At 42.1% G+C, this 16,191-nt stretch overlaps 2 protein-coding genes across 2 annotated transcripts in view; one reads left to right on the forward strand and one right to left on the reverse strand.

Moving 5' to 3' along the window:
- Nucleotides 1-7,886, reverse strand: part of LOC102207615 (xylosyltransferase 1-like) — a 39,861-nt gene extending 31,975 nt beyond the window's left edge. Inside the window, exon 1 of the mRNA XM_005739900.2 lies at nucleotides 6,993-7,886. Within this exon, the coding sequence (XP_005739957.1) occupies nucleotides 6,993-7,277 (285 nt within the window). The 5' untranslated portion in view covers nucleotides 7,278-7,886. The remainder of the gene's footprint in view (nucleotides 1-6,992) is intronic.
- A 1,978-nt stretch (nucleotides 7,887-9,864) lies between these two features.
- LOC102207890 (uncharacterized) overlaps nucleotides 9,865-16,191 on the forward strand; it is a 15,819-nt gene continuing 9,492 nt past the window's right edge. Inside the window, exons 1-2 of the mRNA XM_013912619.1 lie at nucleotides 9,865-9,927; nucleotides 11,146-11,623. Of these exons, the coding sequence (XP_013768073.1) occupies nucleotides 11,177-11,623 (447 nt within the window). The 5' untranslated portion in view covers nucleotides 9,865-9,927; nucleotides 11,146-11,176. The remainder of the gene's footprint in view (nucleotides 9,928-11,145; nucleotides 11,624-16,191) is intronic.

Here is a 16,191-nt window from a genome sequence, read left to right on the forward strand (position 1 = left end):
TAATCGTGACTAGTCGACTAATCGTGGCAGCCCTAATACAAAGTTAGTCAATTCTCCACAGAATGATCATGGATACTAACGGACCTACAGTTCACATCAAATGCCACCTTCACCCTTTATTATCACCCAGTAAATCACAATAAAGTCATGATTCAGTCTTATGAATGAGCCCACAGGTCTCTGTTACTGCTTTTACAGTTCAGACCAAAGTCTGCATCCGTCCACAGAAATGGACATTTTTCATATCAAATGGTTCTTTAATGATTCCAACTACCAAATATCCAGTACATGATGTCTCTAACGTCTGCTCAAATGCCCCCCACAGGCAGGGTAGAAAGAGGCTGTTGTTTTCTTGGCAGCAGTGATTTGGTGTGTTGTGACAGACAGAGCGAGAAAACACCTTCATATAACGCGATAAAGAGCCCTTTCACATGGCTGTAGGCTGCATCTGTACACAGCTCTGGTTATGCATTAATCAAGCTCCTGTGTAGGTGTGTTTACCCTCAGTATACCTGCGGGAAAATGCCGACTGGTGGGCAGTGAAAATCTTATAGGCTGCCTTATGTTGGTCATGTTTACAAATCCATCCATGAAGCAGGAAAGGTTGGCAAAGAGCTTCCGTGGTGCCTGAGATGTTTGAACTCACAGATGGTACGTTTCATAAAGCCTGTAGATTTCTATATGGCTCACAGCGAGAGCCGTTACGCAGACGTTTCTAGTTTTTCTACTGCATCTTCATGTCTTTTGTAATTAACGCATGCTGAATTCAAGCTGTGATCATTTCACTTCTGCATGAAAGTGGAGCCTAAACACAGAAGACATACGAAATGCTTTAAAGAAAATGATGAGCTACAAGCTCATGTGAACGTCCTCTCGAGTAAAAAGAAAACATCAAAAGCTCAAAAACGTTTAGTTAATTCCCAGCTTGTGGCGAATGCGTGTTTCTCCCAGGAACAGTTGTTTGCCAGATGGCTGCAGACGGGTCCCCAGGCCATGACTGCCACATTCACATGTTTCGGGGTCACATTTCTGCAAAACCTCAACGCACCAGTCAGGACACTGACTTCCCAACTTAGGAAGTGGGATTGTAGGAGTAGCATGTTATAGCTTGGTAATGGGATTATGATATCGAGTCTCCTACACCACCGCAGTTTGTTTTTGTTAACATGTTTAATCGAGTGTAAGAGCCAACCTCATCTTTTTGCAGCGAAACATGACAATGAAAATAATCCGATTTAAGATCATGTTCTAGTTTACTTCATGCAGTTTGACCAACGTTGAAACCAGACTGTCAGTTCTTCACTGTTAAACATTTGTGGGAATATTGTATGAATCACGTCTTGATGCATGTTCAATCATCCAGGTAAGTAAATCCCCAAAAGTTGATTCTGTTCATCTGGACGCGGCGCCGTCAGAGGGAGAAACGTTTCTCTCTGACGGCGCCGCGTCCAGATGTATGAATTAAAAATATTTTTCAGATTCGGCCAGTCTTAATACAACAGTTGGTGATTTTTCTGGGCCTGAATAAACAGATCTGAGTAATCAGACTACTATATTTGGCAATAAGTGCACTGTAGCTCAAAACACACACTGGCACTAAATACACAATAATATGGGAATAGTAAAATTATAATATTCATCATAGTTGATGAATGTCACTATGACACTGAGTGACAGTTTTGGGGGTTTTCTAAAGCGTGATTAGGAATGCAAATTTATTATCCATACAGGATGATCATTATCTCGTCTTTAAAAAGAAACTGAGTCTACCAAAGCAAAAAAAAGAAGAAACAAACTGACAAAGAAGAGCATCACGTCCCAAAGGAGATAAATGGAGTAATCTGTCTAAATAGAGAGATTGAGAGACAAAGGAAAACCAGAGCCAGATGGACAGAAAGTAAGCTAAATGGACTGTGATGAGGGTTAGGATGGTGCTGTGAAACCTGGCTGAAACCACCGCGGCACCAACAGGGCGCCCCAGGATTACAGCAGGGATTTACATCCACCCATGCCAGATTTACTGAGAATTATATCAAAGAAAATACAGAAAAACATAAAGCAGCTTCATGGTTCTGACAGCAGTCTACGCTGCTAAATCACACATACTGAATTAGATCTGGACCATCGCATCAATTTACAGCTGCTCTGCTGGTTTCAGGCACTGCTACCAGACTCTGCAGGTTTCTCCTTAAAATAAATGTATATGCATCATTAACAGCATCAGAGAGACAGATCATCCCAATTAATTCTGCATCTGTAAGCACAAATATACAATCAGAGTCAAACAAATCATCTTCAATAACTAGGAGAGCCCTGCAACAGAGGGTCTGCAAACCTTAGATCAAACCTGATTGATCTCAAATCATTGTGCAAATGACCATAATCAACAAAAGTCCAACACCAGGCCCAAAAACAAAGCAGCAACGTCTACACCACAGAGTCAGGACCCAAGATTATAACATTTACTTTTTCCCAAATCACTTTGAAATCAAGTCCAAAAGTTTTGCTCTGATCTCATCATCATGGTGTTGGAAAGCCCCCACCCAACCCTAAAACACAGCCCCAAATGTTTCACAATGAACCAAGTCCAGGAACAGAACCCTGATCTCAACATCATGGAACCACTGATGATCCAAAAACAGCCCCCGAGCCAACGACCCTGTGAAGACGTCCAAAAATAGAGACACGTCAGCATCAATGAGTCAGGAACCAAGACCAAAACCAGTCCACGATCAAGATTCAATATCTGTCACCAAGTCCAAAAACAGAGCCCTTATCTCAACATCATGATGTTTAAAAAACTTAAAACAACGCTAGAATATTTACGTAATGACATCATGACCCGAACTCAAACTCAGTTTGAACCAAGTCCAGAAACAGAGCCGATGTCGAGTTCTGCCTGAGCCTTAATAAGCCTCATTACACCATCAAGCATGACGGACGGCAGATAAACGTACAGAGCTCCCGTCTCACTTTGTGTCTGTTAAGAACAACTTATTGGTTTCATTCTGGGGCCATCACAGGTTTACAGCTGGTTTAAAGGATATCTGAGACTCCTGAGCGCCACACGTTCACCTTCATGACAATCAGCCGCACACATCAGAGAGGCAGACTGACAGATTGCTAATCTGAAACCTTACTGTCCTCACTCTCTTAAACTGTCCTCACTCTCCTTTTTTAAACAATGTTCGGTGCAGAGATACAAGCGAGGACACACAGACACACAAACACAGCATCTAGGGATTATTGTACAATCTAAACTAGATTAGAAAGTATAAATCCCATCAGAGAAACGTGATCCAAAGAAATCCTCTAATCTGATCTGACCTGCCTGTTAGTGTGTGTATCGGCTCTGACACGCACAGTGTGGTCAGCACTGTACACGTGTGCGCACAGACGGCTTCACGGGGCTTTCTCAGGGTTCACGTTTGATTTAAGAGTTCAGGTTAGAATCGGGATTAGGCTGCGGTCAGCAACCTGGGAAAGCTTTATGTCAAAGTCCTCACGAAGACACAGCTGCAGATTTCAGAGTTTAAATACCAGCAGTGTTCAGCTTTCCAGCAACGGCTGTGTGTGTGTGTGTGTGTGTGTGTGTGTGTGTGCGTCCAACACACTGCAGCCTTGTTTATAACATCCAGTCAAGTGTGTTCACTACAATCCTGAAAGGCGCCACAGTGACACGACTCCCGCATTCATCACACCTTCGAGGTGGAGGACCGCACTCATACGCGACTGCTATGATTGTGTTTCACTGAAGCAGGTTTCCTCTGTTTCTGCACATGTCCAGAGAGAACTGTAACCAGGGTTACGGGCAACTCGTCCCAGGTCTGATGGTTCCTAGCTATCCTCGTCTTGTTCCAACACCCAGCGGTTAATGTTATAGAAAAGTTAAAAAGCCAGAAAACATTCACCTTTAAAAAAACAAAAATAAAAACTTTGGGGATTTGTACTGAAAAAAACGACAAAAAACTTTGAGGTTTGATGTCCAGGAAGACCCAAAATATTTAATGAAAACATGAAACATTCATGTAGCTGCCGTCCCCTCAGTTAGAACCTGTTAAATATTTAAATATATACATCACAAGACAAAGAAAGGTAAAGATTTTGAAACTGGCTCTTGGGCACATAAAAAAACGGAAACAAGACTGAAACAGGACGAATGAGGCTGAACTCTCTTTTAAAAAGCTAAAGCAGCTCCTGTTTAACCTAATGGGACAAAAATTGAATAAATCATGATTGTGTTGTATTAAATAGCTCTTTAAACTACTGGTTGAGACAAGAAGGTCATCAGGAAAGTGTTTACTGAGCTCATAGATGAGGGTGAAGTAGGGTCATTTTACACAGACTTCTATACAACCCGAAATCTTTTTGAAACCAGAGTCACTGCCTCCTGCTGGCCATTGGAAAGAATGCAAGTTTAAGGCTTATCACCATTGCAGCGGTCCGTTTTAATGTCAGATAATATAAATGCACCAACAACACTGAGAGTAACATCCTCCTCTGCCCCTTAATGCTCTCTGGTCACTATGGTAACGAGTAAATATTTTTTTCAAAATAAGACACAACTACAACACGGGAAACCAAGTAAACAATAAAAACCACAAATTTCACACCGAGCCTCAACTCTGGCCTGAACCGTCGCAGCCTGGTGGTTCTGCTCCACTCTGACAGGAAGTGCAGACGATAGAAAAGTAGATAACGCTGCATGTAAACATCGAGGTTTCTGAAGGCTGCCAACTATTTAAAATAGGACATTTCTGAGTAACGAAAGAATTAAATATACTTGTTTTATTTCTGTCTATAAGCACAGAAAGGCTGACGTGTCCAAGTCTGTGACAGACAGGTCGCAGGATCCTCCCAACTCACAGAGGAACGACTTGGATCAACAGCCACATTAATACAGGCTCAGCATTACAGTCATACCTCCAGTGCGATCAGAATATGAGATAAGTCCTGTGCCTTTCCAATCACCCCACCATCACCATCACAAACCGACTCCCACAGTGCTCTTCGGTGAATCGGCGCTATCAGTGTTCTCCTGAGAAGTCCAGACTGTGGCTGTTTGGACCCCGTAAACATTCTTGTTCTCTGACATGGATAACACGTCATGTATTTTCTAGAACAACACCAACATCTACTCTTAGTTATCAAACAGCTTTTAAGGAACGGGCCAACATGTTCTCACAAAGATAAACATAAAAGCTCACACTCAGTGTTTCAGGGGGAGGAGGCTGTTTTCACTGAGTCCCAGCAAGTGATATTTTATTGGAAATGGGACACTGCTTCCTGCTAACACACACACACACACACACACACACACACACACACACACACACACACACACACACACTTAAAACATGTGAGAACAGCTGGATCCCAACAGGTTTTTCTGAACATACAAACACAGGAATCTCAGCAGGGTGATAACGAGTTCTGTGCTGTGCCTGAAATGAGCTGTGGAGCAGTCACGTGGAGATGAAGATGGAAATCTAACTATGAATGTGAGAAGACAGAGAATTGCTAAAATAGAGATTTTTGGTTTTTGCCTTTAAGGTAAAACTGCTTAAAATTTTAGCTTTCGGGTCAAACTTAACTACAGGTTTGCTAAAGAAATTCTACACAAAGCCTCATTTGTAAAAGTGATTTTACAACTTAATGTCAGAGCAGACCGGCTTCCATTAACAATACAAGGTTAAATCTGTTTTCCTAGTTTCTTAAGTGTCGCGACAATCCTTTAATTGTAGTAAGGAAACCTCCCAAAATCCAAGCTTAGAACATTTTCCTCTAAGAACCACTGATTCTGTGCAAAATTACATGACACTAAAATAAGTGTTAGAGCTTGAAATGAAACAGTTTATCAAAATATGATGAAAAAATTACACAAAGTTTTATTGCTGCAAGAATGGACGCCATCACCAAAGCTTTCACTTGATGAGCTGTGTCTTTGTCATAATTGCCAAGTTTTACACACAAGACCAGTTTCCACCAATAAAAATTGTTAACTAATTTCCTCAAATGTGATTAAAATTTATGAGTGAAAGGGAGCTTAATTTGAGGACCCCTTTAATTTTAAAACCTCACACCCAAAAAGTTGCTTTAAGGAGTAAAAGTGTTCATTTTCCCTCTAACTTAATATTAAATGTTATGTTTTCCCTTTATAAACATATTTCATAAGCCAATATTACAGGGGAGCAACTTCTCTTAACCAAGACTGGTTTAATCATTTCCTAAATTCCTCAAGTGTCAGCACAATTCTTTAAATTTACCAAGGAAACCGCAAACACCTAAACCGAGGAGCATTTCAGGCCCAAACCTCCTTCTGTGCAAAAACACCAAAGTACCAGAGATTGAAACGGGACTGCAGAATGAACAGATTCATAAAAACACGGTGACCTTTCACGCTGAAAGTAACACAAATGACGTTTAAAACGTGAGACGCTGCCAAACCAAAGTCCAACAACAAAAACAGCCATTTGCACATTTTCTCGGTTGTCGACCCTTAAAATTAGATTTTTGAACAAGACTGGGGGCATTTCTTTTTAAATGTCTGCGTGATCTTTAATTCGGCATTGGTCTTACAATGAATAAAGCGCGTGATCACCCGTAGTTTTCATTTCATTGTCACAGCAATCAGCTGTTATGAAGCGTTAATGGAAACTGTCTGAGGCTCACAGCTTAAAGTGATGAATTGATTACCTGGTGCTGACACGTTTTTCGACTGTAGCTACGAATGAGAAGGTGGCGCAGTTAACCTGCCACAGCCACCAATAATCGACACCTTAAATTGGCTGTTTTTTAAATTAAGTTTGGCCTACAGACCCATCTCCCTGACGAAAGCGGGCAAACTATTGACGGGAAAGCCAAAACAACAGGCAGCAGCTGCAGCATCCTCTCCGTGGCTGCCATGCGGCTTCCTTCGGCTCATTCCCCGAAAACACGCGTGTAAAATTCTGATTAAAGCGCCTCGTGAAGGGCACATCAGTCAAACCCACCGCCTGCAGCTGCTGCTGATCGGCCGCCTTCCCGACCAGCGGCGGCGGGTCGCCCCTCTTCTGCAGCCCCTTCCGCGGGTGCTCCATGTCGGCTTTGTTGAACCCCCCGGTCCGGTCCTCTCTCTTCTCCCGGCTCCTGGCGCCTCCGTCCCCGCCGGTGGAGTCCAGGCTGCTGAAGTTCCACACGATGAGAGTCTGGACCAGCAGGACGGCCAGAGCGGCGACCAGCAGCAGCGCGGACCTGGAGCGCCGGGCCAGCCTGCGGGCGCACGGGTTACCGTTCATCTTCTCCTCCTCCCTCCCTCCGGGTCAGACTCAGACTGAGAGCTCCATCCGCTAAACGCCGACAGCGGGGTGTGAATGCTCCCCTCCGCGGCCAGAGAGCTGCTACTGGCTGGCAGAGAGCAGCAGGAGGAGGAGGGAATTTGGCACAGACTCGAAATGAGGAGAGAGTTTCGGAGGCGGTGAAGAGGACGCAGAGGCCCTCATGCGGCCATTTAACGTCAGTAGTTCAGAGAAAGTCTGAGATTCCCCGAATGCACCAGTGAACGACTCAGGAAATGCTTCCTGCCTGTGGATACATATCTGTACGACTCCCCCATCCAGTAGCTGCACCCTTCATCACATGCTGCAGTGAAGTTTTACAGTAAACTGTCCGTAATTTTCTGGATATGCAAATATCTTAATTATAAATATATTAGAGCTGTTTCTTATATTTTGTAACGTTGTAATATATCGTATATTCAGCCTGTTGCTGTTCTTATTGTCTTGGACCGACTGTAGCCACATCATTTCCTCTGGGATTAATAAAATGTTCTGAGTCTGATTGTGAAGGACACCTCTGCAGGGCCGGAGCTGCATTTCTGTAGACAGGAGCAGAAAGCCGTCGTTGCCCCCCCCATGAAACCACACACTGAAAAATTATAAATTAATATTTTTTTTACTTTTCGAGGAAAAATACCAACAAGTTTGCCTGAATTGTAATGCTGTGTGATACCAAATAAATAAAGGGAGCTTTATAGAGGAGAGCAGTGTTTCATGATTTATGAGGTGAATCACCATCAACACATTTGAATGATCACTAAATCAGTGTGATTTTCACTTTCTGCCATAAATAACACAGTGAACACATCTTTCAGCTTTCATGTACATAATTAAACCGGTTGTTTGAGACCTGGAACAGAAACGTGTCTGTGTCTAAAACACTTCAGGCCAGCTTCTGTTGCTTAAATGTGCTATAGACGTTAAATAAAATAGACGTGACGGGGAACGCTGAAAAGTTGGGACATTTTTCACAGTTCCTGTTTGACGTATATTTTTTTCACTTAAAAAATAATGGATCATTTGCAGTGCTGATCTTAGACGATAGAAACAAAGTATCGACCCAGCACTGAAACCCTGTTGATAGCATCGATATGAACATTTTGCTACTTTGTCTCTGTTTCTGTCACCATGATCACACTGGAGTTTTTTCACTGCTGTTCCAGTTTTCTTTTATAAGGCAGCCCCAGTACAGCTGGTCAAATTTTGGTTTTTGAATGAGCATATAGTAGGAGTCAAACCTGATTTTCGACATGATATTTAAGTGATATTTGTTACTGCTTTCATTATCTGAGTGCCAGCATGTTCAACCTAAACATAGCCCCACCTGCAGTTTCCTCTGGTTCACATTTGGCCTTGACTGAGGATTTAGGCACACGTGAATCATTTATGGATCAATTGTGTGGTGACATCTGGACCACATCTGGATTCAGCACTAAGAAACAAATGGATTATTATCAGGACATCCTTTCCTTCTCACAGTAACCCTGACAGGTACATGAAGGTCGTTATCAACTTTGTAAAAGAGAATATGTTGACTTCTCCTCTAGCAGCAGGGTAAAAATCATAATTAAACAACACCTTTTCTTTCTAGGGAAAGGCCGAATAACTATATATCTTTGTGGTCTCCTGTCAAAAACATGGATGTGGGACCTGCTGTTCTGCTAACCGCACCTCATGAATACCATGACGTGTGACTTACAAGAAAATGTACAAGACCTGAAACAAAAGTGAAACTTGGATTTAAAACCGGTTGAACAAGCTAACAGGTGGCTGTGTTACTGAGAAACAAACAACGGGCCGATGATTTTTATTCCCCGTCCTCCCTTTAGATCTGCTTCTCCTGCTCCCTGTTCGTCACCTTAAAGAAGAAACAGCATTTTCAACTCCTGCTTCATTCAAAGTGCATTTATTGGGTGTATTTGGCGATTGAAGAATATTCCATGTCTTTGACTCGAGGTTACTTTTGCAGTTTGCTGTGGGCGTGCACTTTAATTTGACTCAGATCTTGATTTTTAAAAATCTTGACTGGATTTAAAATCCACTGTGGTTGTGTACAGAGGCAAAATTACAAACGTGTGCCATTTTCCAAAAGTCCAGGCCTAACAGCATGTCAGCCATATTCCCATAAGATGTTTTATGTGATGAGAAATGTAAGAGAGGACACAGCAGAGCAATGGAAACTTTAATACTGGTAGGAATGTAGTTGGACAGGTGATTCCCGTTTGCACATGTCCTTCTGATATTTCTGACTGCCTGTAATTCGTCTTACAGACCTATAGGAAAATATACATTTTGAAAAGGCAAATTTGTGCTGATCATAAATCTTTCGTGGAGGAAAAGAAAGTTCTCGTAAGCCCGTTTTGTCTGATAGGCCCTGGGTGGTGTGCAGTTGGTTCTCAGGACTGAAACCTATGATAACTCCTGTACAGACCACTCCCAATAAATAACATCATCTACAATCTAAAGTGAAGGACGTAACAATGTGCAGAATGTGAAACAGCTGATAGAAGGATTTCTATTCATGGTACTTCCACCTGAAGGCTGAACATTGTTATTTAAATGAAGCAGACTGAGACACAGGCTGCACTTTTGGGTGAACCTGGAGAGAGAGGTACGTGGACTCGGCTTTTCTTTTTTCTTCAAAGTCTAGATTTTCACAGATAGTTCTGTGTACATAAAGTGCCAATTAAAGTCCAGTTAGCTGCTTATTGACTAATCAGCTTTGTGACTCTTTCAGATGAATTGTTTATTTCTAGAGTTTCAGTCAATATTTAGAGATTATCAGAACACAAACAACATTAGTGAAGGTTACCAATGACCCTCTGAAAGCCTCTGACAGTGCACTCTCTGGACCTGTCCTGCTAGGCAGCGTTCAGTACCAGTGACCATAATATTCCTCTGCAGACAGTCGAGTACTTTGTACTGTGGGTGTTGGTACTGAAGAAAATGCAATGCACCTGTTTGGATCATTTCTAATAGGTTCTGGTAGATTCTAGTAATTTTTCGTGTAAATATTCTCGTCTGTCTTCTTCACCCACAAAACGTAGTCACAGAGTTGCACATGGTTCTTGGGTTGGCACCAGTGCTTTTTATTTTATACATACTTTCCATAGGTGCTGCTTATTACAATAATACATACGACATACCCGGGCCTGTCTTTAAGACATAAAGGTCTAGATGACCACTAATTTTTCTGCTTCTAAATTCTGATTTAACTGTTATTGTACTTCCTGCGAATAACCCTCAGAAACCTGGTGTCTAAGCAGATGCTGACTGGATGGTATTAGCTTGGCCTCCAGTGAGGCTCCACTTAGAGGTCTCATTTTTATCTGCATTAAGATACCAACACTGGTATACTTGGTATCTACCCAAGTGTGTTAAATAATATATAGAATATATTCATCTTATGATATTTTAAAATTGGGGGGACAGTTGTTGGATTTAATGAGATTTGCATTTTACTTTTATTATTATATATTTTTATCATTATATTCTGTTGGCTTTATGTTGACATCATAAAGCCAAACTCCAACTGAAATGAATCAAGTGTTTTAGTCTCTGTCTTTCTAATATTCATGTTTTCCATTTTTTTTCTTAGTATATTATTGTATATGTGGATTTTTATTCCATATGTTTGGACTGGAAATTATTTAAGATTAACTTTACTTAAAAATGAATTTAAAGTAAATTCAAATTGCTTTTCTGGACACACCTTTAAATTACTTGACATATAATAATAATAAAAATAAGCCTTTTTGAACGGTAACCCTTACCCTGTTTTTGTCTTAATTTGATGATGTCCTCATCATAATAATTCTTCTTCCTGCAGGGACACTGACACCGATATCAGAAAATAAAAAATGAGCATTGAGTGGGCTGAAGATGACGGTCTTCCTTCTGGGGTAGTTCGAGTGGACCGTGAAGGACCAGAAGATGGTAAAACCTATGTCATGTACCATGGCACAAAAAGGGCAAATGTTTCATCGATCCAGAAGTCAGGTTTTACTCAGTCTTCAGGCGGGATGCTCGGTCGGGGCGTTTACCTCAGCAGAGACCTGGAGAAAGCGAGTCGCTATCCCATCAATCACCCTGAGCATGACAGGGTTGTCATTAAGGTTAGGGTCAACGTGGGAAAAGTGAAGGCCATCAATCGTCAGGACCACCCACTTCAGAAGACCTGGCATGACCACGGATACGACACCGCCTGGGTGCCGCCCAACTGTGGGATGGTGCCAAGTGGCCTGGAGGAGAATTGTGTCTGGGATCCCAAGCGAATCACAATCATTGAGACCATCAAACCAAAACCTGTCAGGGATACTCGAGCTGGTTCAAGACCGATCTCGATGAGAGAATTAACTTACTCACTCCCAGACCTCCCACAGCATAATCCCTACTCATATGATTATGATGATGATTATGATGCATGGTGTGCATGGATGCACTACAGGTAAATTCCACAAGCAGTTATTGTTGTATTTTGCATATTTGGAAGCGTTTTATATATTTTGATGTAAAAAAAAAAAAGACATTGAGTTTTGTATGTGTCATTGTAGTCCAGCAGGATTTCAGGCCATGGGGTGGAGCGCACCAATGCCAGACAGCAGTTCTGATAGTGAAGGCGGTCGTGCTGGTGCTGGCCGTGCTGGTTCTGGTCGTGGTGGTGCTGGCCGTGCTGGTGCTAGCCGTGCTGGTTCTGGCCGTGCTGGTGTTGGCCGTGCTGGTTCTGGTCGTGGTGGGGCTGGCCGTGGTCGTGCTGGCCGTGGTGGTTCTGGTCGTGCTGGCCATAAAGACTGAGCTTGGTTCATGTAGCCTTTGAATGACACTTATTTTGGTTTGTGTGTTTCTTTCTTTTGGGGTAAAATACAGGCTTGTGTGTCTTTTTTGTTTATTTATTAATAAAACCTTTATTCTATTGTCAACTTTGCCTCCCTGTCTCCTTTTTCAAACTGATTATTGTTATCTCGGTAACATCAGTTCAATATTTATTCATATTAAAGCATTTTTAGTGTAAGGTAGAGCCTACTATCTTAGTGAGAAGACCCCATCAGTGAAGCAAGACTTGGTGACAGTGGGAAGGAAAAAGTTCTAACTGGAAGAGACTTTTCATACTTTATTCAAAAAGGTAAACGTCCATATATTCATTAACAGCAAAGTGCCTAAATGCACTGAATCCTCCCCAGTGATTGACCACAGAGATGACAAAACTAAAAAATATAATGATCTTAAAAAATGTAAAATCATAAAAAATGGTAAATGGCCTGCATTTGTATAGTGCTTTTCTAGTCCTTAAGGACCCCAAAGCGCTTTACACTACATCCACCCATTCACACTGATGGCAGCTACATTGTAGCCACAGCTGCCCTGGGGCGCACTGACAGAGGCGAGGCTGCCGGACACTGGCGCCACCGGGCCCTCTGACCACCACCAGTATAAAAAAGAAACAAAGATGTTCAAAAATCCAAGCAAAACAACACAAAAAGGGAAAAATTGCCTATAAAGATTTTTTAATAGCAAAGAGGACATAAAATAGCCCCCAAAAACAAAACGGGGTTTGTTGGGGATCTTGCTCTTTTTAGGAGGCATGGGTTTGCTTTTTTAGCTTAAAAAAATACTCAGAGACATTTGAAAGTGTAAATACAAAGTTAGCAGTAACCTTAAAGTTACAGTGATCACATTTATGGGAAATATGTTATTCCGGTAAACTGGTTTATGTTGTGTAGACGTAAGACAGCCTGCAGCAGGAAATGCAGCAGGAATCTGGCTGGGTGGGCGGTGCCTGCTACAAGTGTCCTTTTTTAGTCTTTTGATTCTGAATGAGAGCATGAAATCGTCATCTACAGCACATTAAACCTGGAGTCATAGTGAAGATCTGAAAACGTGTGAACATGAAAAAAATTCATGTGAGTGACTAACAAGTTCATCCATGTGGCAGTGATTACTGTAGAGCCACAGCGCCCCCTGGACATGACAGCAGGCATTACTTTAAATTAATCCAAAATAAAAAAAAATTTAAATGAAGGAAAATATAAAGAATTTACACTAAAGTTCATAAAAACTGACAAACTGACGACTGGACCCTAAGAGTTAGTTTGGAGGTTTCTTCATATACAGGAGAGCAGGGATGTGAAATAGCACCAAAGTGGAAAAGTCAAGCACAGAAATTGAGAAGCAGATGGAAGATTACTGTGAATTTAGTCAAAGATACGAGCAGAGTCTGAAAAGTCCAGAATAGTCAGATTGAGCTAGCTGAGCAGGAAACTGTGGCCTGGGCCAAAGCGAACGTGCAGATAAGAAGATATATTCACTTTATTTGTTTTACCCAGAATCACCGAAGGTTTGGACTCTGGTTGAGTCTGTCTGCTGCAGCTCAGTCACATCTCCACTTCATGTGGGTCGTGTATGTGCAGCAGTACTAAGAAAGAAGTCTCCTGGTTTTCAGTTGGCCAATGAGCTGACAGATTTTTACTTTACCTTTTCTTATATCTTCCTCTTATCACTCCAGAAGCAGAAGGTTCCAGAGGTTTAGAAAATGCTCCAGCTGTAAAGACTACAAACCCCACATCACTAAATGATTTCAGGCCTGCTGCTTTAACGTCTCTAGAGATGAACATCAGGGAGGAGATTCTGCAGCAGGTGGAAGAGCTTCCACTGATATTTGCATACAGGCCTTGTATATACTCTACTGGTTCATCACAGTGATGTTGTCTCTCTCCTCTGCTCTATATTCTGTAATAGAATGACTGTCAAAGTACACATGATAACAGTCATTGTAAGTCATGGGGCTGTGGATGAGTTTGCTTCTTGGCGTCATTTTTAAAGATCAACACCCTGAAAACTGAAGACATGGTCACTGACTCCAGGGGGTCAGGCCCCATCCTGCACTAACAATAGTAAACGGTGCCACCTGACATTGAACTGGTGGACAGTTACAAGTATTTGGAGGGTAGTTTTTGATGTTCTGCCCTTTGAGTCACATTTTGCTGCTACAAAAAAAAAGGTCCAACAACGGCTGTGTTTGTAAGGAAATTGAGTTTTTTATGTTTCATCTGAAATTATGATACATTTTTAATCTGTTCTAATGTTTTGTAGCGTTGTTTGGTACGGTAATCTGTCTCTTCGTCACAGGACCGAACGGACTCAGGCTCTTAGAATGTAAAGTCACATTTTCAGCTGCTTCCCTCAGGTTGTTGGTGACGTGCCTGCAGTGAAGACCTGCTGTTGTTGCCAACACCGTCACATACAGCATTTCCTTCAAGAGTCAAGATTCAAAGTGTTTATTGTCATGTGTCCAAAGAATAAAAAAGACATTTCTCTGTGCAATGAAATTCTTTCTTTGCTGCCGATTAATATATGCAATAGAAATAGAACAGCTAAAATACAAATAGTACAAATAAATAAGTGAAGACAGAAAGGGAGACAAAAATATTTAATTCTGAAACAGATGTGTGCAAAAGAGCCGTAGCTTAATATGCAGGATGACCTGATGTGCAAAAAGTTATTATTACTGTTCGAAAATAGGTCAGCTGTTCACGAGTCTTGGGGAAGAAGGAGCTGTTGAGTCTGGATGTTCTGGATTTCACACTCCTAAACCTCCGTCTCGAGGGCAGAAGTGTGAACAGTCCATGTTGGGGGTGTGTGGGGTCTTTGAGGATGGAGGCAGCTCTCCTCTGGACTCTGCGATGGTTGATGCTCTGCAGAGCATCTCCGCAGTTGTTATCACTCTCTGCAGGTGTTTGGTCCATAGCAGCAGTGCTGCAGATGGTCAGTGTGCTCTCCACAGTGCAGCTGTAGAAGCTGCTGAGGATCTTGGCCGACATACCAAATTTCCTCAGCCTCCTCAGGAAGTACAGCCGCTGCTGAGCCTTCTTGACCAGCTGTGTGGTGTTAAGTGACCAGGTGAGGTCCTCACTGATGTAGACGCCCAGGTACCTAAAGCTGCTCACCCTCTGCACTTCAAGGCCCCGGATAAACAGCAGCTGGTGAGGCCTCCTCTTCTTCCTCGTATCCACTATCATCTTCTTTGTCTTGTCAGTGTTGAGGGTGAGGTTGTCCTCACACCATGACATCAGACAGGCCACCTCTCTCCTATAAGCGGCTTCGTCCCCTCCAGTGATGCGACCGATCACTGCGAACTAGAAGATGGGACTTTCTTGTAACTCTTGATAAAACTTGGGCTGTTCTGTTTGTTTGTTTGTTTTTCAAATGTCTGTGTTGTTTGATGAGTGGACATGCTGCAAATCAATTTCCCATTGGGGACAATAAAGTGATCACTGACCATTGTTATCAGCTCTATACACTGACCCAGGGTTTCCCAGTCCACTTATAAAGCACAATCAAAAAAAGAAGCAGTGTACACATCATATGACTGATCACACGCCTGGTCTGCCAGCAACAGGACAAAGTTATCAATCACAAAAACAACAACAAAACAAAGGCATTATAAACGTAAATCTGTGTGCCCTCTTGGGGAAAGTAAAACAATGAGTCTGCCACTCTTAACCGACACATCCAGTCTGCCTGAAAGTGAAAGACAAAGAAATCTACAACAGAAAAAGTTAAACATGGATTTACAACAGGTTCAACGACATGACAGGTAGCTTATTGTTAAGCAACAGAACAAACACACAGGTGAGTTATTTATTCCCTTCCACCCTCTGTTTGTTCTAAATAGTTTATGGAGGTACAATGGTAAATACCAAAAGTCTCATTCTGCCTGAAAACACCTGATCTGTGTGTTGCTGTGTGGCAGGAGTGAAGCCTACGTAATTCACACACTGACTATGCAGGACCACAAGAGCCACGCGCATCAAAATAAAGAATTCTGTGCTTAAATAATAATTTGTAGAATAAATTCTGCACTTGTAAATCCATTTTT

This window comes from Pundamilia nyererei, unplaced genomic scaffold (genome assembly GCF_000239375.1).
Source record: "Pundamilia nyererei isolate P.nyererei 1_Seehausen unplaced genomic scaffold, PunNye1.0 scaffold00095, whole genome shotgun sequence".
In the NCBI taxonomy this organism is placed as follows: domain Eukaryota; kingdom Metazoa; phylum Chordata; class Actinopteri; order Cichliformes; family Cichlidae; genus Pundamilia; species Pundamilia nyererei.